The sequence below is a fragment of the Eulemur rufifrons genome, unplaced genomic scaffold (assembly GCF_041146395.1).
Source record: "Eulemur rufifrons isolate Redbay unplaced genomic scaffold, OSU_ERuf_1 scaffold_84, whole genome shotgun sequence".
Lineage (NCBI taxonomy): Eukaryota > Metazoa > Chordata > Mammalia > Primates > Lemuridae > Eulemur > Eulemur rufifrons.
In genome coordinates, this window is record NW_027182866.1 from 737,359 (window position 1) to 759,826 (window position 22,468).

The window sequence follows — 22,468 nt, forward strand, 5'->3', positions numbered from 1 at the left end:
ATTGAAGCCCTGGGAAATTCCGGACCTTCCAGCCCTCCCCAGCACGGCCTGAGCCCTGGGGCCCTCAGGCCCCAGCTGCCCAGGAAGCTCCTGCAATGCTGTCCCTGGGGCCGCACCTGCCCACGCCAGCCCCTGGGCCCAAGGCCCGCGGCTCCCTCGGGGCCAGAGGCAGCAGGAGCAGCAGGGGTGGCCCGGCTCACCTGCAGGCTGCGCCTCCTCCGGGTCCCTGTTGTCCAGCTTCTCTGACTCCTTCCTGCTGTGCACGTCCACGTGGGAAGACTCATAGCCCTCGAGCTGGTGCTCAGAAAAACTAGTCAGGGTTTTTTCGTATAAACTTTTGTCTTCGTACGTGAAGAGACTACTCTGAGGAAGAGACACAACATCTTGGCGATTGCCCAGTTACTTTCCCACTCACCTCCCGGACTCCCTTCTTGCTGGGGGGCCCACGCGAGGAGGTACCAGGTCCAGGGCTGGGGACCTGGCTCCTGCGCGGCCATTGTGGCCGTTCATGGCCGTCCCCCAGCTGTTCCCCCCCCTCCCCCGCTGTGCCCCCAGGCTGTTCCCCCAGCTGAGCCCCCCCGCCCGCTGTCCGTGGCTGTCCATGGCTGTCCCCCTCTATTGTCCCTCAGGCTGCTCCAGGGGCTCAGGGCCAACCCTGGCCTCCTTTCCCCGCCTGGGGGGCTCCTCCTCTGTCTCTGGCAGGCACGAACACCCCGCCTGGGAGCCGCCTGTGTGTGGGTCTGGCACGCGACCCAGTCCTGGCCAACCCCCCCCCCCCCCCCCCCGCCGCCTGGTCCCGACTGGCCTTCCTCCCTCGTCGCCTGGTGGGAGGCAGAGCCATCCTCTCCACCTGAGCTCGGGGACATCCCCGGCGCTTGGTCCTCTCTTGCGTGGGGTCAACCACCCACTCCCGCACTGCTCTCTCCTGGGCTTCAGCCCACACACCCGCCGGCCTGAGGGTCCTGCACCCACCCTCTCCTCGCCGCCAGGCACCCACCCAGGCCTCTCTGGGCTCTCACAGGAGTCCCTGAGCACCCCTGGGCCACAGTGGGGGACGGACAGACAGGGTGCTGGGTGGGTGCCGCCAGGAGGAGACGGTGTCCTCTCCCCGGGCCAGACCACCGGCCCCTCGCCCCAGCCGCAGCAGCCTCTGCCACTCACGCTGTGCCCAGGGGCTGGCCACCCGTGTGACCCTGTCCTCCCCAGGCGGAGACCCTGTCAGGGGCCTTTGCTGAGACCCCTTAACGTGGACAACAGAACTGCAGAGTAGGAGCGTGATGCTTCTGGCACGGAATTTTCATATAATTTAGAAGTGTGTTAAAAAAGGCAAAGTTTCTGCCTCCTGCCCTCAGCCCCCAAATGATCCACCGTGATCTACTGGGTATGGTGGAAATTGTTCCACACGTGGGATCCCCCCTGGGTAACCTGAGGCTGCTTCACGCTGGATGGCACATCTGCGAAGGGACAAAGGCCACCTCCCACTTTGGAGCAGGTGCGGGTGCGGCCGTGGGGTCAACCTGCCAGCCCTCTGGGTTGGGCTGGGCCACCCCAAGGCCAGGACACTGGTGACGCAGCAGAGGAAGTGTGGGTCCCCCAGGACTCTCAGGCCCGGTGCTCCCAGGGGCTGCTCCTGTCACCACACGCAATAGAGAGGGACGGTGTCCTGCTGCCACTGCCCCTGAGGCCAGGTGACTGCAGATGTCCCTGTGAGCTGATCTGAGGACGGCCCACACGCCCCTCCGTCTCCCGGCCCCCCTGTGGATGTGCTCCTGCACCAGCCCCGTCTGCACACGGCGTGTTGGGGGGACGGTGGCCGGGCAGCACACTGACCATTCTCAGGAGGGACCGGGAGTCATCCGTCTCGCAGGTCTCCAAGGCTGGAAGGAACCTGAACTCCGTGCCCAAGCCCCCGACGTTGGTCAGCGTGATGGTCCGGGATGCGGTCTCGCCCACCACGTGGCTGCCGAAGTCGATGAGCTCCTTGTCGAGGGACAGCTGCCAAAGGACACCAGAGTGAGCCCGGCAGGTGCCCAGCGTGGGGGGCACAGGTCCCTAAGGGCACGGCAGTCCCGCCTGTCACCCTGCAGCCCTGAGGGCACACGGGGCGCCCTGGGCCCTGCTTGCCCTAAGGGAGGAGGCCCGAGTCCGGCTCCAGGCAGGACAGGCAGGGCTGCTGTGCCAACCGTGCACGGCACACCCGGCACACGACCCATCCCGGAAACCAGACGACTGGGGCTCCTGAGTCTGGCTTTGGGCACGTCAGGCCGGCAGCTTCCGTTTCGGGGAGTCGTGAGGGTTGGTGAGGGAGGCGCAGGGGCGGGGGGGGGGCGGGCACTGGCAAACTGACAACAGCCTCTGGGTGCGATTATCTGTGCTGCAGATGCAGGACTGGGGGTTCCTCCCGGAACAGGAGTAAGTCCTCCAAGGCACAGGCCACTCAGGGGCCCCACCCCTCTGAACCCCTGCTCCCCAGCCATCTCTGGGGCCACTGAGGCAAACAGACCAGGTTCTCAGAGGGCAGCCTGGGGCCCAGGAGGGAGGCCACCTCGCGCCTGCCTGGCAGTGCACCCTGCTCTGGGGCGCAGCACCGCGCAGCCCCGTTCTCCTCTTGTGCCCCCAGCCCAGACCGCCCCGAGAGGAGGCGGCTCAGGCTTCGATGAGCTGCCCGGTCTCCAGTGCCCGGGCCATGGTGCTTCGCCGACGGCACAACAGCCAGGTGCAGGACACACAGGGGTGCCTGGCAGAGCATGTCTGGGGCTGTGCGCCGGGCGTTCGGCTGGAGGACGCTGACGTGGGTGACAGGCTGCAGGCCGGCAGGGCAGGGGCAGGGGTCTGCCAGCTCGAGACTCCAAGGAACTCTCCAGGCCCGGCCGTGCACTGCCGCGGGCCTGCCTGGCTGAGTCCTGGGCTCCAGTCTTGGCCCACCATGCTGTGATCTTCCTAGGGGCTGTTCCACGGGTGGAGTGTGGCCCCCACAGTGGGCCTCTCTGAGAAGGCAGCGTCCACTGGGGGAGGGAGAGCCCTGGGCCGGGGCTGTTGCAAGCTGCTGGGTTAGGAGTCAGTTACGCAGCATTGCGTGGTAAGAGCCGACGTCCAGGTAGGAGGGATGATGACGTGGCGGCTCCGTGTTTGGTGGAGACGCCGGAGCTTTCCAAGGGTGGGTGCTCAGTGTTACATTGGAGAACCCGCTTGCAAGTGGCCTACAGCAGTCGGCAGGCAGACGGAGCCAACGCGCAGACGTCGGCAATCCCTGAATCCAGGTCGTGGGCACGTGGATGTTCTTGTGCTATTCTCTCTGCTTTTGTTATGCTAAAAATGTTTCCTTTTTTTTTTTTGACACAGAGTCTCACTCTGTTGCCCAGACTAGAGTGCCGTGGCGTCAGCCCAGCTCACAGCAACCTCAAACTCCTGGGCTTAAGCGATCCTCCTGCCTCAGCTCCCAAGTAGTTGGGACTATAAGCACGTGCCACCATGCCCGGCTAATTTTTTCTATATATATATATATTTTAGTTGGTCAGATGATTTCTTTCTATTTTTAGTAGAGACGGGGTCTCGCTCTTGCTCAGGCTGTTCTCGAACTCCTGAGCTCAAACAATCCACCCGCCTCGGCCTCCCAGAGTGCTAGGATTACAGGCGTGAGCCACCGCGCCCGGCCTAAAATGTTTCTTAATTAAAAATGACAACCTTGGGGACACCAAGAGCTACAGAAAAGACGGGGCTGCTCAGGCCTCCTCTGACCCGCAGGTCCTCATCTGCGCTCCGCACAGAGCAGGGTCTGCCCAGATCTCTCTGGTGCTGGCCCGAGCGCCCGCCTTCTCAGGGGCGCCCCCCATCCGCGCCGCCCCCTGAGGGCAGGTCAGAGCCCTGCGGTGCAGACCGAGGCCCCACACCCCAGGGCTCACAGGGTTCTCAACCAGGTGCCCCGAGACACGCTGGCTCAGACATCTTTGAACTTACAGAACATTTCTTTGTTGAACATTTCAGTGGAACAGAAAATCCGCCCGTCTGAGCCAAAAATGAGACATTTCCTTCCAGATCTTTATTTATCTAAAAAATAAAACAACCCAACCACCATTAACTTTTGTCCCCAGTTGCACACGCTGCGTTTGTATAGCCGCAGCCTGGGCCCGGGCCTGTCACACGCCGCAGGACCTTGCAGGACATTCTCCCGCCCTCCATTTGGACCCAAGAGTGGGAGAAGCTCAGTTCCTGGGCCGCAGCCGTCAGCTGGTGAACCAGAGACTGCTCTGTGACGCTGCCAGCCCTTCCGGACTACGTCGAGTGTTTCTTGCAAATCCAACAGCAAAAGGGGCTCTGGGTGCCCGTCACCGAGAGGCCAAGCGCGTCCTTTCCCTGCCCGCCACCCCGCCCTGCGGTGCCAGGAGCCCCTGACTCACCATGGGCTTGAAGGTGATGAGCACTTCGCAGGACATCCCGGCTGACATGGGGCCAGGGGGGTCGAAGCTGCGGTACAAGGGGCCACAGCACACAGCCGTCAGATGGACCAGGAAGGGCTGGGCTCACTGCGCCGCGTGGATGGCGCGGTCAGGCCGGACGGGCGCGAGCTGGACCATCTGGATCCCTCCTGCCTGCCCAGCACCGTGCGCCTGCCCAGCTGCCTCCTGGGAAGCCCCGGGTCGGCTGTGCTCCCTGCGGCCCAGCCCCGTGCCCCGTGGGTAGGGGACACCGGGGAAGGTTTGCATGGGAGGGAAGGAGTGGGGGGTGGACAAGGGAAGGCCCCCGGGCCAGCTCCAGAGGAAGCAGGTGCCGCGGGGTGAGGAGTGGCCGGGAGCCAGGCCTGGGGCCAAGGGTCTAGGGATTTAATACAGTGTGGGCTGGGGCCATGGGGGGACCGGGAAGGGAGTGGGGACTGGAGCCTGCATAGCGGGGCTGGGCAGTCCTATTTCAGGGAAAACTAGAAAAATGGCCCCAGCTGCACGGGAGGCTCTCGGGGGTGGGTCTGCCGTGGCCGGGACCCTGCGTAAGGGAGGGAGCCTCCCAGAGACCCCGGGCCCGGCCCGTTTTCACAAGGCTTTTATCTACACGGGCCTGGCTTACGGTGTGAGGTCAAGATCTAAGACAAAAACTTGTCCCTGGCTGGCAACGTCCCCATGGCACCAGGCAGAAGCCAGTGCAAACTTCCCTGAGGGGGAAACATCTGCTGCTGGACGGCAGGCACAGAAGCCCCAGTGCGGAGCCCGCACAGCGAGCAGAATCCAAGAGCCGCACGCACAAGCCGACACGGCACCGGGCAGGGCCGACTCCAGGAACTCCGGACAACAGCAGTGTTGAGTGGAGACGAAGAGAGGTGCCACTCTAACGGCTAAAGCCATAAATAGAGAACTACAGACATGACAACGCCACCAGACACTGTCAAGAAATGCCAGCTCATCTGAAAAGGGACTCGGAATTTTTAGAACTGAGAAATTTGGCAGCTGAATGAGAAGCCTAGTCAGCAGTTTCAGCGGTTGATCAGATATAGCCTCAGAGAGTCGTGGACCGCGTGGCACCTGGAACCTGGTTCCGGAGCGGGAGGGGGGATGGGACACGCGGAACAGGGGTCTGGACGGAGCACAGTGGGAAGGTTCACGTGGGGGGACAGGAGGGCAGAGCCACGGGAGTGGGAGAAATTTCCAAAATCGTTCAAAGATCTGAGAAAGAGTTCTAAGAAAAGCCACGCAGGCCACACACACTGCAGTGCAGCTGGGGATGAGAGGGGACGAGAGGGTCTCAGAGCAACCAGACGGAAAGCCACAAAAAATGACAGCTGGACTGATCCCCACCCCGCCCCCGCAATAATAGAAGCCAGAAGACAGAGGCGGCACATCCTCAGCACCCGGGAGAAAGCAACTGCCGACGGCAGACCCTGGTCTCAGCGTGCGGCGAGTGCTGAGCTCGGGGCCACTGAGGCCCCAGCCACCGCCTGACCCGGGCCTCTGCTTACATCCTGCAGAAGCCACGCGGGCCAACGAGAACTCGAGTGCGCTGTCGGCAGGCCTTGCACAGGGCCTCGGACGGACTCTGAATGAATTATAAAGGGGAATAAACGCCAGTTTCCAGGAACCTCTCTCCAGAGCCCCTGCAGAGAGCTACAGGGGTCGGGAGAAACTGCAGGGAAGAGAGAAGGTGGAAAAGACCTTTCGGTGGAGTCACACCCAGCTCCCCACAGAGACGGTGCGTCCTGAGCACTGCAGAGCCCGGTGGGTCGGCACCGGCTGCGGGAGGGGCTGCCAGCGGCACACGCCCAGGACAGCAGCCTCCGACAGCTCCCTGGTGGCAGCGGGGGAGGCAGGGTCCTGCCCAGCTGCCCCCCTGGAGACTGAGCCTCACGACACCCAGGAGCAGACGCTCCCGGAACCTGAGAGCATCCCGGCACACGGGCCTGTCCGCAGACCCGCAGAAACCAGGAAGGACACGGAAGAGAAAAGCAGAACTTTCTAAATATGAGGCAAGATGCTAAGGAGCAGAAGGGAGTAACACTGCAGAAAAAACCCAAACAGTTCATCATGAGAAAAATGAGGGAAAAGAGAAAACAGAAGAGAAGCGTGAGCGGGGACGGGAAGGACAATGACAGACTCGAAGGCAGCCAGGGGGACCCAAAAAGACAACGGAAACGCTGGAACGAAGCTCAGATTTAAACATACGGCTGAAGGACAGAGTCCTGCACTACGGGCGGCTTTAATCCTCTCGAGGAGACGGCACTGGGGTTGCCAGGGAAGCCCTGGCGGAACGCTCAGCCGCAAAACACAGTGACAATGAGAGAAAGATGGCGGCCAGGTGAATGCCCGGCCACCAGTGAGGGGACAGCGGGCCGAGCAGAGGAGCAGCCTTGGCCGTCCTCATGGCAACGCGGCCTGGGGCCTCATGCCCAGACCGACCTGGACCAGCATCCGAGCGCGAAGGCTCTGGATGTCCCCCCACCCCCCACCCGGCACGGCTGCCCCGCGTCGCGGCCTCTCACTCAGCGCGGATGAAGTCGCGCAGGTGCTCCTCCACGCCCACCAGCTTGCAGTAGTTAATGGTGTAGGTGGCATTTATCAGCGTGATCTTCTTCTTGTACACTTTGCCCACGTCGAAGTCCTAGGAAGGTCAGAAGCAGCAGCTTCAGGGCAGGGGCACTCGGGCATCTTTCCTCTGGCGACGGCTCGAGAGCGCCCGGTGACAGTTCCCCAGGCCAGACTCCCAACGGGTCCCCCCTGAATTGGGAAGGGCCCCCCAGGGGCAGAGGCGCCCGCCTTGTAAGAGGCTCCACCACTGCTGGCAGAAGGAGGGCTGTGCTGGGCCAGAGGGGTGGGTGCGGGAAGCGAAGGCTCCGACCGGGCGGGTTCCAGGCTTGGCGCCCCGCTCCATGGGACAGGTCAGAGGGAGGGCGGAGCCACAGGTGTCCCCAAGACGGCCCCTCCTGCACAGCCTGGCAAATGCAACCAGCGAGTGCCACCCTTGGCCTCAGTGGTCCCTGCGCTGCACCTGCTGAGGTCAGTCAGCAGGTTGTTGGGGGTGGACCCACCAGGGGTCACCTCAGGTAAGCTGGAATCTGTCCGCCTGTGGCTGGCAACTGCCCCCCGCCCCCCCAGGCCGGGGCTCCTGCTGCCCTGAGAGGAGCCCCAGGTGCCCCCTGCGTCTCGGATGCCCCGAGAGGGGCCCCAGGTGCCCCCAGCGTCTCGGATGCCCCCAGAGGAGCCCCAGGTGCCCCCTGCGTCTCGGATGCCCCCAGAGGAGCCCCAGGTGCCCCCAGTGTCTCGGATGCCCCCAGAGGAGCCCCAGGTGCCCCCCGCGTCTCAGATGCCCCGAGAGGAGCCCCAGGTGCCCCCCGCGTCTCGGATGCCCCCAGAGGAGCCCCAGGTGCCCCCCGCGTCTCGGATGCCCCCAGAGGAGCCCCAGGTGCCCCCTGCGTCTCAGATGCCCCGAGAGGAGCCCCAGGTGCCCCCCGCGTCTCGGATGCCCCGAGAGGAGCCCCAGGTGCCCCCAGCGTCTCGGATGCCCCGAGAGGAGCCCCAGGTTCCCCCAGCGTCTCGGATGCCCCGAGAGGAGCCCCAGGTGCCCCCAGCGTCTCGGATGCCCCCAGAGGAGCCCCAGGTGCCCCCCGCGTCTCGGATGCCCCCAGAGGAGCCCCAGGTGCCCCCCGCATCTCGGATGCCCCCAGAGGGGCCCCAGGTGCCCCCCGCGTCTCGGATGCCCCCAGAGGGGCCCCAGGTGCCCCCCGCGTCTCGGATGCCCCCAGAGGGGCCCCAGGTGCCCCCCGCGTCTCGGATGCCCCCAGAGGGGCCCCAGGTGCCCCCCGCGTCTCGGATGCCCCGAGAGGGGCCCCAGGTGCCCCCCGCATCTTGGATGCCCCCAGAGGGGCCCCAGGTGCCCCCCGCGTCTCGGATGCCCCGAGAGGAGCCCCAGGTGCCCCCCGCATCTTGGATGCTCTCCCGCAGGCTGGTGTCCGACCCCCCCGCGGAGACGGAGCCCTGTCACACCAGCCTGCTCCTGGCAGGAGGACAGCACCTGGAGCCACTCCTGAAGAAGCCTCTGGGCTTCCTAAGGCTAAAACAAAAGGCACTGGGGGTAGGACAGGGGAGAGAAGCTCATCCATGGTGCAGCCGCCACGCAGGCTCACCTTGAAGTGGATCATCTCCGGCTTGCTGTTGAAGGGGCGGCCTTTGAACTCGTGGCCCGAGGCCACCTGCCTGTGGACCAGGCCAGTCCGCAGCCGCTCCATGGTGCGGGCCAGGATGTCCTTGTCCATCTTTGTCCCGCCCACGGGCTTTCTGTCCACGTCCTCCTTAGGCACCTGGGTTCACAGGGACAGAGGCCCAGGCCTGTTAAAGCCAAGCCCAGCAGGCGGGTCCCGCTCTGTGGGGTCACTAAAGCAGCTGGACAGTGACCGTGCTGGGCAGATACACGGCCAAACCCCACGCTGCCACTTCCCGGGAGTTACTTAGAGCGGCTGGACGTGGCTTCTGGCCCCTGGGCAAGGCAGGGCATCCTCACTTCAGAAACAGGAAAGGATCGGGCCGGGCACGGCGGCTCACACCTGTCATCCCAGCACTGTGGGAGGCCGAGGCGGGAGGATCGCTTGAGCTCAGGAGTTCGAGACCAGCCTGAGCAAGAGCGAGACCCCGTCTCTACTAAAAATAGAAAGAAATTACCTGGACAACTAAGAATATATATAGAAAACATCAGCCGGGCATGGTGGCGCATGCCTGCAGTCCCAGCTACTAGGGAGGCTGAGGCAGGAGGATGGCTTGAGCTCAGGAGTTTGAGGTTGCTGTGAGCTAGGCTGACACCACGGCACTCTAGCCCGGGCAACAGAGCGAGACTATGTCTCAAAAAAAAAAAAAAAGGGGTAAAGAATGAAATGAAGAAGCGCAGAAGCAGCCAGGATCTGGGCAGCGTTCTGGGAGGACGGCAGAGGGCAAGAGGAGGTGCCTGGAAATCCTACAGAAGCAGTTTCCTCCAGGGGCAGCGTCGGCACAAAGCAAGCTCTGCGCTGGCCGAGGCTGCCGACTGACAGAGCCACGTCAGAGCGGGTCCTGAGTCTCTCCCGAGGTTGTGTGGGGTCTGCCTGGGGCCAGCCGCTGAGCAGGCTCCCCCCTCCCGCCCCGGGGTGGTGCCGCCCGGGGACCCTCCGCTGTCCAGCTCCACCATCCTCTCCGCTGCGCCCAGAGGGTGGGGGTGGCCGGCTCGGCCCTGCCCGTCTTGTTGGGCGTCCCCAGAACCAGCGGAGCCAAGTGGCTTTCCCTGATGGCAGCGGTGCCCGGGTGTTACAGGAACCGAGGGGCGCCTGACACCCGCCGGGTGGGGGGAGACCGGCCCACAGGGGGAGGTGTGGGGACCCGCAGTGCCCGTGAGAGGACCGGGAGCTGGCACCTGGTACAGCTTGTGGTCTTCGTTCCAGAGCCCAGAGATTTCCGGCTCCGCTAAAGTTTGCTCCTCGAGGTTGATCCCGAGGTCCCCGTGAACGGACTCGATGGAGACGGCTCTCAGCAGCCCAGAGGGCTCGGGGGGCTCAACGCCGTCCTCCTGCGGGGGGGGGGCGGGGAATGCGGCTCAGACGCGTCCATCACGGATCACGGGGCGCGCAGACCAGCAGGAAGAACCGTCCCAGCCCCACATGGTGCTCCGGGTCCTTTGTTCCCACCCTGTCGTGGGACTTCTCCACTTAAAATATAAGTACTTATATACGTTATTAAATGTTTTAATATGATGCTCAGAAGAGTGTACAATATTCCCTTTTATTGGTAAATATTCGAACTTATAGATGCGTGCCCTGGCCTCTGACCCTTAGTGCTCGTTTTTCCTGCCCGGGAGAGCCCCCGTGCTAACCCCGGGGGGACCCTAGAAATGGTCTGGGGACAGAGCAGAAGCTGGACGGAGACTGAGGGTGACTCGCTGCACCCGTGGGACGTGCAAGGCTGGTGGCGGGCACCCCGCCCCTCCCTATGGAAAAAGAGGAAGCCCACGACCTGCCAAGGACGATGCCTGGGGCCCAGCTAAGTTAAAGCACGACCACACCTGGATGGTTACCCTGATGAGGGTCTCGGTTCCTGGAGTCACACAAGCCACCGGCCCCTCCTATTTCTCAATACCTGCTCTAAAACTGCAACGGAAAATTCCTTGCTCTCCCCACCATAAATCTTCCTGCCAAAGAAACCCCTACCCCCAGCCTTAAAAACATATATAAACCCACTCAGACTTCTGGGTGATGCGACTTTTCGGGTCTCTCTGTCTCTCTCTCTCAGGACCCAAAAATCTCGCTTGGGTCCCTCTCTTGGGACTCATTACCCTCACCCAGGAGCGCCCCAATAAAGCCTCGTTACTTATCCCTTTCAACTCTGCTCATCTTTCTTTCTCTGGCGCCCGCCACTCCAAGGAAACCTTACAGGACGCGCCCCAGCAGAGCAGACGGGGGTGAGGAGAGAGGCGGGGGCGGCCGCGGTGAGCCGGGCCCTGGCGAGAAGTGGGGGGTGGGCAGAGGCTCCCCAGTCTTGGAGGTGGCACCACTAAGGTGACAGGGCGCTGGGGGGTGCTCCAGGACCGCGAGAGCCATGGCGCCCTGCGTGTGGAGACCCCCGTGGCCGCCGAGAGCGTGGTGGCACCGCCCTGCAGGGCGCTGTGGCGCTGGGACTCCCACAGGACCTCCGCTCGCCACGCCTGCGCCCCGAGCCCCTCTGCGGCTGCGCTCAGGGAGGCGGAGCCCGTCTAGAGGAAGGTGTTTGCTCACCGGCAGGTAAGAGGTGGCCGGGGCTGTGGTCTTCCCTTCGCAAAAGGCGGACACGTAGCTCCAGGTCTTGTCTCTCAGGGTCCACCGGCCCGTGGCAGTGCTGGGGGGCAGCCGCTTCTTCCTGTTTCTCTCCTCGGCCTCCTCTTTCAAAATCCGGCCCACAATCTCCTGCTTTCTGAGCCTCTGCTCCTCCTCGAAGGCCCTGGGTGCCAGGCCCGCGCCAGAGTAAGGGGTGTGTAGGTGGGTGGAGCTGCCCCCAGGACCCCTCCCAAGGTGGGCCGCAAACAGGCGGCAGAAGCCTGGTTATGACTCGGGCGTCACTCAGGGCTCTGGGACGCCCGGAGGAGCACGGTGCCCCCAGTGAAAGGACCAGGAGCCCACGCCGGGGCAGGCCCTAAGCAGGGACCGGCCAGGGTAAGGGTGAGGGTCAGGGGAGAAAGGGACAGGCCCTTCTTCAGACAAAGGCACCGAGGACAGTTTATAGGAAAGTTCCTGGTGCATCACATGTGAGGCTGGGAAAGGCCAGAAAGGAGGCTGGATGTCGGCCAGTTGGACACCTGGCCCCGAGAGGTGGGCACGGATGCGGGAACGGGGTCCGGGCCCTGGCACCTCGGCCTCTGGGGAGCCCCAGCCCTGCCCCGGCTTCTCAGGAGGAGAAAGTCTCCAGGAAATCGCAGCCTGGCCTGGTGACATTTTCGAGGCCCCCAGGGAACTCGGTTCCACTCGGACACTTGCTCCGCTCAAACCTCCGTGGCTTCCCGGTGCTGTGGACTTGGGGCTGTCCCGAGGCCCCTGGCCCACCCTGAGGGGGCCCAGGGAGAGAGTAGCTGTGCTGGGTGCGGGAGTCCCCCGGCTCCCCACACCTGCCCGCCCCTCACCGTGTCTGGGCCTCCAGCTCCTGGTGCCGGCACTGATGGAAAAGGTGTTTGAAGGTGTTTCCGCCCTGGGCCAGAATCGCCTCCTTCTCGGCCTGGGCCCTCCGCTCCGCCAGCTGCCCCTTGGCCCGGCTCCACGCCTGGAACTTCCGCAGCGTTTCCTTGGAAATAGGAAACACAGAGGTGACAGCATCGGCACACAGCGTGCACATGCACACGCTCACACACGCACACACGTGCACACAACACATGAGCACGCACACACATGCGGGCCTTTCCTTTGAATGGGTGTCATCAGGTCAGGGCTAGGCCTGTGGATCCCACGCTGGACAGTTTGCACGCGTCACACGACTGTCCACCCACCCGTCCCTGTCAACCCCCACTGGGGCCCACGGGTGTCTCTGCAGGGCTGGCCGCGCTGCCCCCCCACTTCCCCTCCACTTCCCCGGCCCAAGCCCACCAGCCCGGCCCTGGCGCACGGCCTTGTGGGGGGTGGGTGCCCTGGACCCCTGTGCCCCTCATGGGGCTGTCCCTGCTCTTCCCACAAGACTAGGCCTCACGAGCACAGGGCCGGCACAGAGCCCGTGGGCAGGAAATCCGTGGAGACACTCGGAAAGCTTCCAGGGAGCTGCCGAGCGGGCGAGCGGGTCCTGGGCACGAGCCGAGGGCAGGGCTGGCTCCGGGGAGCAGGGGCCCCGGCAGACCCCCGGCAGGGCGGGGCGCAGGGGCGGCTGCGGTGGGGCCGAGGGTGGGAGGCCAGGCCGCCCCCGCCTACCCGGTTCGCAGCGATGCTGCTCTTCAGCGCGAGCACGGCGTCCATGCGCCTCCTCGTGTGCTGGCGGGACACGGCCTCCTCCTCCTTCTCTCGCTCTCGGATCCTGGGGGAGGCGCGTTTTTAACCGGGGAACCAGGGGCTGGGAGGGGTGTAATCACAGGAGCCTTGGGCGTCCGCCGTTTCCAAGGGGACGGCAGAAGATGACGATTCAAAGGTGAAAGGGAAAAGCAGCTGCAGGTGACCCCAAGGGACACGCTGCTGGGACCGTGTTTCGCTCTGTCCAGAGTCTGTGTCTAGACTGCGTCTCAGTCCCTTCTGGAATCAGACAGCAACGCGGGACTAAAACACAGACTTGTCGGGTTTTGATGTCGAGGTGACGACAATAAAGTCGGGGAATTTCGAAACGAAAGCGAATGACCCACATTGGTAGCTTTGTCCTCAAGGGCACGGACCCGAGAAGGTCCTGGGAGGGGTCGCGCTACCTTCCCAGGGAGGCCTTGAGGAACTTCACCGCGGTCCTGTGATTCTTCTGGGCGTCTTCCGCCAGCTTCCGCTGCCCGAGCCCGTGTCCCTGCTGGATGAGCAGGGACTTCCTGCCGTGAGACGGGCGGTGAGGGCAGAAACGCGGCCTCGCGCCTGCACGCGCTGCTGCCCGCGGCCTCATCCTGCGCTGGCCCCGCCGGGCCCGGTGTGGGGAGCACCGCGGGCCACACACGTCAGACTAGAGCCACCAGGCCCAGGCGCGATGCAGCCTGGCGGGGGGTCTGGGAGGGGAGGGGCCGCGGTAGCCGTGTTGTAGGCAGGGGGGAGGCAGGGACCAGGGCCCGGGGCGGCCACGACCCGTGGCCGGGATCCCTCAGGGAGCAGCGGAGAGATCTGGCGGCGGGATGGCCGGGGTGTGGGGTGGGAGGCGTCGGGAGGACCCGGTTCCTGGCCTGGGCAGCTGGACAGAGGGACCCGCAGGGTGACACGGGAAGGAACTGGGGGCGGGAAGGCGGGGAGGGGCTCACGGCAGCGCTGGGGGAACTGGCCCGTGGCCTGCAGAACACGTGGGGCTGGTCTGGTGGGCGGCGGGGCTGCCCGGGGGACAGGTGAGCCCTGGGCCTGGGCACTCAGGGCCGGGGGCAGCCGGGTGGGCGTGGAGCCCGGGAACACCCTGGCTGGGGAGGGCAGGCAGGGGAATGGGGGATGGCCACGGAGGGAGCTGTGGGCAGGGCAGCGGGCGGCGCTGTGAGGGGGCCTGGGCAGCAGGCAGAAGAGCCACAGAGGTGTGGGGCGCCAGGTGAGGAGCAGAGGGCTGGCAGGAACCGGACCCCCCGGCACTTACCGCATCCTCAGCCGCTGGTTCCTCTCGGCCTTCTCCACGGCCGCCTTCTCCCTGCGGAGCTGCTGGGCGGCATGCACCTGGAGGTACCTCTCGGCGGCCTCTGCCTCCTCGCGGTTAGACTTCCGGAAGTCCTCCAGCTGCCCCTGCTGCAGCTCGACGTGCCACATGGTGTTCCTTGCGGACAAGAGGCCTCTGGTTCATGGCAGCCGTGGGGCGGCAGACCCGGGTCTGCGCATCCACCCTGGGGACCTGGACAGGGTCCGGGCACCAGGCTCGGACAAACACTCCAGGCGGACCCCGGACACCACCGAGGGGGCAGCTTCTCCTCCACACAGCCCCCTTGGCCCAGAGCTGCCCAGAGGCAGAGGTCCACCCTGGCCGCCTCCCGCTTAGGGGGCTCGCCAGCCCCACTAGAACCTGGCCCTACGCGCCCGGCATGCCAGGCGGAGCGACGTGACGCGCCAGCCTGGAGACACGCTGACACTTGCCCGCAGGCCCAGACCCGGCCAGGGCCGCCCGCGTAAGGGTCAGAACCCAGGGACGAGGCGGGATGGAGGAGCTCCAGCGGCAGTTTGCCGGCCACGCCGTTGGCAAGACGCTCGCGGTGGGTCTTCAGTCAGCACTTGCAACCACGTTAAAAAAACTTCCCTCAATTCCTAACTCACTAAGTTTTCTTTTAACAAATCATGAACGTGGTTCTCTGCACCGCCGTGAGGCCGCGGCGGTGGGAGCCGTGCCGGGCCCTCCCGGAACACGTGTGCCTCGCCAAGAGCACGAACTCCTGCTGTGGCCGTCTCTCCTTCGGGTGTCTGCGTTCAGGGCTCCTCGTGTTTAGCCTGTCTGGGTCCTCGGGGACAGAACCCCAGCTTGGCACGGGGCGTGCACACATGTTTGTCTGCCGAGGTTTCGACTCTTACTGATTTGTGAGACAGCGTCTCGCTCTGCGTGCAGAGGGCCGGCGCTGCCGCAAGGACGCGGTCGTCCCGAGGATGTGTCAGAGACAACCTGACACGTACGACACGTCCATGCCGACGACGACTGTCACCGAGGGCTGCGGGCAGAACCAGACACCCCGACCAGGCCTCTTGCTTCGGGGACGCCACCAGGGCGCTGGGGCCCAGGGGAGACTGGCGTCCTGTGCCATTTTGCGACTCTTCTGTAAGTTCGGAATTGTTTTTTTTTTTTTTTGAGACAGAGTCTCACTTTGTTGCCCAGGCTAGAGTGAGTGCCGTGGCGTCAGCCTAGCTCACAGCAACCTCAAACTCCTGGGCTCAAGCGATCCTCCTGCCTCAGCCTCCCAAGTAGCTGGGACTACAGGCATGCGCCACTATGCCCGGCTAATTTTTTTCTATATATATATATTTAGTTGTCCATATAATTTCTTTCTATTTTTAGTAGAGACGGGGTCTCGCTCTTGCTCAGGCTGGTCTCGAACTCCTGACCTTGAGCGATCCACCCGCCTCGGCCTCCCAGAGTGCTAGGATTACAGGCGTGAGCCACCGCGCCCGGCCTGGAATTGTTTTTTAAAAAAAGTTTGTTTAAAGACCTACATGGACGGTCACAGTAACCCAATCAGGACGGGACCACCGGGGCTTTCCCGGCCTGGCGAAGGCCCCGCCCAGCTCAGGTGCGGGGAGCGGGGAGAGAAGACGTGCACGCCAGCTGCTGTCACGAGGGTGACGTGAGGACCCCGTCCTGGCCGTGGCACAGACTCAGTGTCCCACACTTCCTTACGCAGGCCGCGCTGTGGCGGCCGGATCTGTGCCTCGGGCCACCGGTCACCAGCTACTAAGCCCCTTCTTGCCCAACTTGCCAGAGCCAATTCTAATGTACACGCCAAACTCCGACAATATTTAGAACAGTGTGGCTGTTTCCCAATGGAAGCTTCTAGAAAAACTCAGAAGCACCTATTAAAAATGGTGCTGGTGGTTCTATGGAAGCACCAATTTTATAGTTCCCAAGAATGCAGTAAATATGGAGAAGCTGAAAACCTTCAGACATGTGAAGGCTCCTTTCAACTATCGCACCTGACAAGTCACCGTTCAGTGTTTCAGCAGCCGGACGGCCGAGTCCTCGCACTCGGCACAGCCCCACCGCCTCCCCCGCCGCGACTCACTCGCTCTCCGCCAGCAGGACCGTGATCTTCGCCTGCAGGTCCCTCTCGTTCTCCAGCTCCGTGCACAGGCGTCTGGCCGCCGCCTGCAGACGGCCCACGGCTGCCCTGCGGCAAAGCGGAGGGACAGGCCAGGCGTCAGTGTCAGCTCTCGAGGGCAGCCCCACGGCCACCTGGCGCCTGCCGTGGCCTCGCCACTCTCAGCAGGGAGATCCCGAGGGGGAGTCCTTTCACGTGCCACGTCCCGCTGGGCAGGCAGGGCCGGAGTGGCTGGCGGGTGGGGGTGGGGAGGAACAGGCCACAGGCCCTGGCCGTGTGGGCTGCAGAAGTGGGCCGGGGGTGGCGGTCACCTCTAGACCCCGGGCTGCTGTGTCCCACAGAATCAGGCGGCCTACAGCCTGCAGAGCCTGCAGAGCCTGCCTGGCTGCCGCGTGCTAGCTGGGTGGGCTCCGGCTCCTCTCCCCTCCCCCTGGGACCCGGCCCCCGTGGCAGGGGCCCCCCACCCCCCCCAAGCAGCTCCTGTGTCCCTGTGTGGCGCCCACGCCCTCCTGCCCGCTCACCACGATGCCCAAGGCAGAGCAGTCCTGCGCTCCCCCCCCAACCAGGCGACCCAGCCTTCTTGGCCTTGTGGTCACTTGGCTTTATGGTCCTGGTGGCACGTGTGGCCACCTGACACTTTGTGTCTCTGTTTCGTGCGCTGCCCTGACCACAAATGGTCACCACCCGGCTTGGCGGCCGACCCTCTACCCCCAGGGCAAGGGCGCCACCTACGCATTGCCGGCCTCCCTCTCAGAGGCGATGGCGGCCGCCATGCTCGCCTGCTGTGTGTGGATGAGCTCCATCCTCTGGCGACAAGCGCGCAGCTCCTCTCTGCAACATCGAAGCGAGAGTCGGGACAGTGGTTCCCTGAAACTGCAGCCTCCGGAGGGGCAGTGGGGCCGGGTGGGCAGGGCCGGGCCCCCCAGCTCTCCGCTCGCCCAGCCCGGGGGTCTCTCCAACACAATCAAGGGACACGAGCAGGGTCTTGTCCATCGTTTTCTGAAAACCCTGCCACAGGGGCCAGCACGTGGCCTCACCCAGCAGTGATGTGCTCTCAGGAGCTGGGAGTACACACGGACCTACAGAATTGGGGGCTCAGCAGGTACAGGGCCCCAGTGGGAGGGCTGGGGCTGCGGGAGGGATGCTGCTCCCCAGGAGTGACCCGGACAGGTCAGACAGGCCTGGGCCCCCCGCTCGGGCTGTGGGCCTGGATGGAACCCTGGTTCCAGGGCCAGCCCCTGCTAGCGGCTGTCACCACCACGAGAACAGCAGAACAAAGCCCAGAAACTGGCTCCGCAGGGCTCTGGGAGACACGGTGGGGTGGGGGGTGGGGGGGAATGTGAGGTGTCCCGGGAGGCAGAGGAAACGCGAGTTTTCCCAGGTGAAGTGACAGTGCTGAGGTTACGACGAGAATGCTTTTGTTTTTTAGGAGACACTGACATATTTAGGAGTGAAGCATCATGTCTGCAGTGTGCTTTTAAGTATTAATAATTCAGCAAAGGCCGGGCGCGGTGGCTCACGCCTGTAATCCTAGCACTCTGGGAGGCCGAGGTGGGTGGATCGTTGGAGCTCAGGAGTTTGAGACCAGCCTGAGCAAGAGCGAGACCCCATCTCTACTAAAAAAATAGAAAGAAATTATATGGACAGCTAAAAATACATATAGAAAAAAACTAGCCGGGCATGGTGGTGCATGCCTGTAGTCCCAGCTACTCGGGAGGCTGAGACAGGAGGATCGCTTGAGCTCAGGAGTTTGAGGTTGCTGTGAGCTAGGCTGACGCCACGGCACTCACTCTAGCCTGGGCAACAGAGTGAGACTCTGTCTCAAAAAAAAAAAAAAAAAAAAAAAATAATTCAGCAAAAAAAAACACCCCAAACCCATAGACATAACATACAAGCACACACGCAGAGAAATCACAGGACAGGGTGACACGCGGTGACTCTGGGTGCTGGTGTCTGGGTGGCAGCTGCACTGTTGATTCCGTCTTTTCTCTTGGAAGCGGCTGAGAACCCAGGGCCCCGGCTCCCAGGCGCTGCTGAGCTTTTCCCCTCGGGGACGCTGGTAGGACCCTCCCTGCGGGGTCTCTGGGGGACACCAGCGCAGGACCACCTCTGCCTCCTCGGGGCACAGACAGCCGGGCTTCACCGCAGGGCTCACCTCGTTTTCTGAATGAAAAGATCTTTCTCTTCCTGCGTCTTATCGAGGTAGCTTAAGTTCTTTCGCAGGTGAAATGTCCGAGCTCTGTCTTCCACAGCTGCTTTCTTCTTTGTTTTATCAGCATCAGTATTTGGTTGTTTCACTGAACTTAAAATAAAAAGGACACCGCTGCCGCCCACACCCTCCACAGCTCACAGAACTCGCTCTGTGGGCAAGACCCACTGGGCCCACCCCCCAGTAGTCTGGCGGGAGGGAGCCGCTGCCCACCCAGGGGAGTTACCAGCAGGGTGCGGGGCAGGCACCGAGCTCGGCCTCCTGAGGGGGAGATTCAACATCGAACTCTGGATCCTCCAATTCATCTCTTTCTAGAAGTCAAGGCAAGAGTCAAAAAGAAAAGCAGATCAAACATTCGAGTGTGAAGTTTTAGGACAAACCTTGTTGAGCTCACACGGGCAGCGGTGGGAACGGGAACAGCCTCTCAGAGCAGACGGTCTGAGCCTCGTCCTGGGACCTGAGTCAAAATGACAATGACACTGACACACCGTTGCCCTCTCCTCAGGGGGTACAGCAGTTTCCCAGAGGCTGTAACATGTGACATCGCAACTGACTAATGATGTTTGGATAGGAGCACCCGGATGTCTCCTACTAAACCAGACTCTGCTGCCTCTAAAAGCTTCAGTAAATGAAGCTACTTTAAATGAATAAGTACATGTTAAATTTTTTCAGCTTTAATTTTTAACACAGTAAATATTGAAAAGGCTTAACAGACATGAACAAAAGCCCTTTGGGTCTTTAGTAACTTTTTTTTTTTTGAGACAGAGTCTCACCCTTTCGCCCGGCTAGAGTGCCGTGGCGTCAGCCTAGCTCACTGCAACCTCAAACTCCTGGGCTCAAGGGATCCTCCTGCCTCAGCCTCCCGAGTGGCTGGGACTACAGGCATGTACCACTGCGCCTGGTCAGTTTTTCTATTTTTAGTAGACACGGGGTCTTGCTCTTGCTCAGGCTGGTCTTGAATTCCTGAGCTCAAGCGATCCTCCCGCCTCGGCCTCCCAGAGTGCTGGGATTCCAGGCGTGAGCCACCGGGCCGGCCTTCAGTAACTCTTAAGAACGTGAAGGTTCTCACACCAGCTTGAGGGTCACTGTCTTAGGGGATCTCCGCAGGCTCCCAGCAAGACAAGGCCAGGTGAACTATTAGGTTTATCTTCACTCCTCATTAGATCTCGGCTAAAATGACTGAAGAGGCATAAATCCACATGGCCAAGAGGACAGCAGAGGGAAGACAGTGGCGGCCGTGCGGCGTCAGAGGTGGGAAGCCCGAGGGGGCCCGACGGCACACAGAGCGGAGCGTGGGCTGCGGGCGGGCGGGGTGGCGGATGTGCTTGCAGATTGGAAGGGCCTCGGCCCAGCACCGGAACCAAATCGAGGCACGTCTCAGAAAAATTTCAGATCATCAGAGTTTTCTTTTTTTTAAATCTAAAAGCTTCCACAAACAGAAAACAAAAATAGGTCACATTCAAAGGACTGGAATAAAAATGGCATCAGATTTCTCAATAGTGATGTGGGAAGTTAGAAAACTATGGTCTGCCACTTTCGAAATTCTCAGCCATAATTCATCTTTCTTTCAACTAAAGACAATAATATAAGCTCCCGCTTTGAGAAGAAAATGTGAATTTAAAAGACACACTCTCCTCGAGATAAAGAGGCTTAAAGGGCAACTGTGAGGCAGGTCATCCGTCTTCTTGCTGCTAAACTCGGGTTACTTGTGAAAGTGCCTCTCGTACCATCTTCCAAAAGGGGGGCGTTGTCCAAAAGCTCATCCTCGGGGGACAGGCTGGTATCTTCTTCCATGCTGGCAGACGGAATTAGCTATAAAAAAATTATTAGAAAATATAGATCAACAAGATCAGGGATTTTTAAAAAAAAAACTAAAAAACTGGATTTTGTAAGAATTAACCATTTCTCTTAAAAAAAAAAGACATTAAGAAAACGAATAGATAAGCCACAGACTAGGAAAAAAATATTTGCGGTACATATATCTGACACAGGTCCTGTATAAAGGGCTCCCGAGCATCAGCCACACACAGTCCACACTCCAATTTTAACAGGCCGGAAGGTGTAGAACAGCCATGACAAATGAAGGTAGACAGTGGCCACACACAGCACGTGAAACTGTGCGACACCATTAGTCGTTGGGGAAATGCAAATTAAAGCCACCACGAGACACCACTACACACAGATGGGAACGCCTGACATGGAAAACCCGGATCCTGCTACATGCGGCAAGGGGGCGGACCGGCCCGCCTGCGGGTGGGAGCCTAACACGGAACCACGGGGCAATTTCTTACAGGCCGTGCACTTACCATGTGAGCCAGCAACCCCACTCTGAGGTACGCACCCGAGAGAAACAAAAATACGTCCACAGAAAACTTACACAGGAATGTTGACAGCGGCCCATTCATAACCGCCCGGAACTGAAAACAAACGCCCACAGACAGAGAACCAACCGCAGGACATCACGCAGCGGGCGACGCTCAGGAGCGAGGACGGAGCGTGGGCGGAGCACAACACCACAGGGACTCACAGACACGTCACGTCAGGTGCAGCCAGACCCCCAGCACGCGTGGAATCCCAGCACAGGCAGGACGTGCCTTCTGGGTGCGGGATGGGGAGCGCTCGGGGCGGGTGCGCTGCACCTTGCGTTGGGCGGGGGCAATTCCAACCCAATTCAAAAGTCACCTGACCCAACGGTTACAGTCTGCACATTTTACTGCGTGTTAATTTATCCCAATAGAACACAGACACAGCCAAAGTTCAAAGACAATTCTTAAAGAATTTCAGAATATTCCTTACACGTTGGTTATGGTTTTGGGAATGTCTGGAGCTGCCTGTGTGGGACTCTTGGTGTAGAATCTCCTACATCCATATGTTGACATTAAAGACTTTCACTTAAGAAGCAATGTTAAAGACATAAGCTCTTTAGGACCTTAATTTTTCTTGTTAAAGTTAAATTTAATGTCTAACTTCCATGTATTTTCTATTATATCTTAAATATGTGATTAGTTTTAAATGTCTATTAATCACATAATGCTTATACCATAATACACAAAAGAGTTGATGTTAAATGCTTATAAATCAATGTACACATTACAGAAACAGACATTTTACATTGGGAATGTACACTATTTCACGTTAAAGTGAGTAATTCCAAGATGAAATGTACATAAATGTTGATACTATGTATGAGATGCTAAAGTTGTAGAAGAGCATGTTTTCCATTGCTTAACTTAGCAATTGCTTCAGAATGCAGGCAGTCCCTGGGTTATGGACCAGTATGTCCTCAGAGTATCTGCAGGTTGGATTTGTATGTAACTTGGACCCCTCCCTGATGAACAGCGCATATAAGGTAATAATAATAATACTACTACAATGGCTCATCTGTGGTAATAACACTATACCACAGTGTAACATTATATTATAGTACAGTATTATTACAGTAGTAATAATAACAACTCTGTACTGTAATGATAAGTTACAGAAACTATTGTGCTTTTTCTTTTAATTCAAACAGAACATAAAAACAAACTCATACAAAAAGTTTATGCAGGAGATAGGAGACATTTCAAAACAGAATATTAAGTCACTTAATATTGCATCAGCACCAGGCTAACAGGAATGTCACGCCTGTTTTGATCTTCTCAGCAAATCAGTAATAACCTTCCCATTTCAATAATCGATCCGCGACGCTGCGCAGTAATAACCGACACTTTCACGGGAGCTCTGCCCCTCCCACGCACACTGTCCTCACGCGACCTCATGGTAACAGCTGTTCCCACAGCCGAGCACCCGCGGCTGATGCCCTCCCGGGGAAGGACGTCTGGCCTTTCTCAACACTCAGCCGTTTCTACCTTCTTTTCTACGGTCATCACCTTTCTCTGCGCTGCAGGCTCACCTGCACTCGCGGTGGTCACCAGGGGA

The 22,468-nt window shown here is 60.8% G+C and overlaps 1 protein-coding gene across 1 annotated transcript in view; it reads right to left on the reverse strand.

The window, feature by feature from the left end:
- Positions 1 to 22,468, reverse strand: part of CFAP74 (cilia and flagella associated protein 74) — a 48,801-nt gene that overhangs the window by 19,822 nt on the left and 6,511 nt on the right. The window contains exons 2-18 of the mRNA XM_069464672.1: positions 20,275 to 20,359; positions 18,774 to 18,858; positions 18,494 to 18,640; positions 17,071 to 17,169; positions 16,303 to 16,407; positions 14,187 to 14,360; positions 13,342 to 13,452; positions 12,860 to 12,962; positions 12,088 to 12,245; positions 11,210 to 11,411; positions 9,856 to 10,008; positions 8,603 to 8,776; positions 6,962 to 7,080; positions 4,398 to 4,464; positions 3,958 to 4,047; positions 1,831 to 1,995; positions 201 to 363 (exon numbers count right to left, since the gene is read on the reverse strand). Coding sequence (XP_069320773.1) covers positions 201 to 363; positions 1,831 to 1,995; positions 3,958 to 4,047; positions 4,398 to 4,464; positions 6,962 to 7,080; positions 8,603 to 8,776; positions 9,856 to 10,008; positions 11,210 to 11,411; positions 12,088 to 12,245; positions 12,860 to 12,962; positions 13,342 to 13,452; positions 14,187 to 14,360; positions 16,303 to 16,407; positions 17,071 to 17,169; positions 18,494 to 18,640; positions 18,774 to 18,858; positions 20,275 to 20,341 — 2,182 coding nt within the window. The 5' untranslated portion in view covers positions 20,342 to 20,359. The remainder of the gene's footprint in view (positions 1 to 200; positions 364 to 1,830; positions 1,996 to 3,957; positions 4,048 to 4,397; positions 4,465 to 6,961; positions 7,081 to 8,602; positions 8,777 to 9,855; positions 10,009 to 11,209; positions 11,412 to 12,087; positions 12,246 to 12,859; positions 12,963 to 13,341; positions 13,453 to 14,186; positions 14,361 to 16,302; positions 16,408 to 17,070; positions 17,170 to 18,493; positions 18,641 to 18,773; positions 18,859 to 20,274; positions 20,360 to 22,468) is intronic.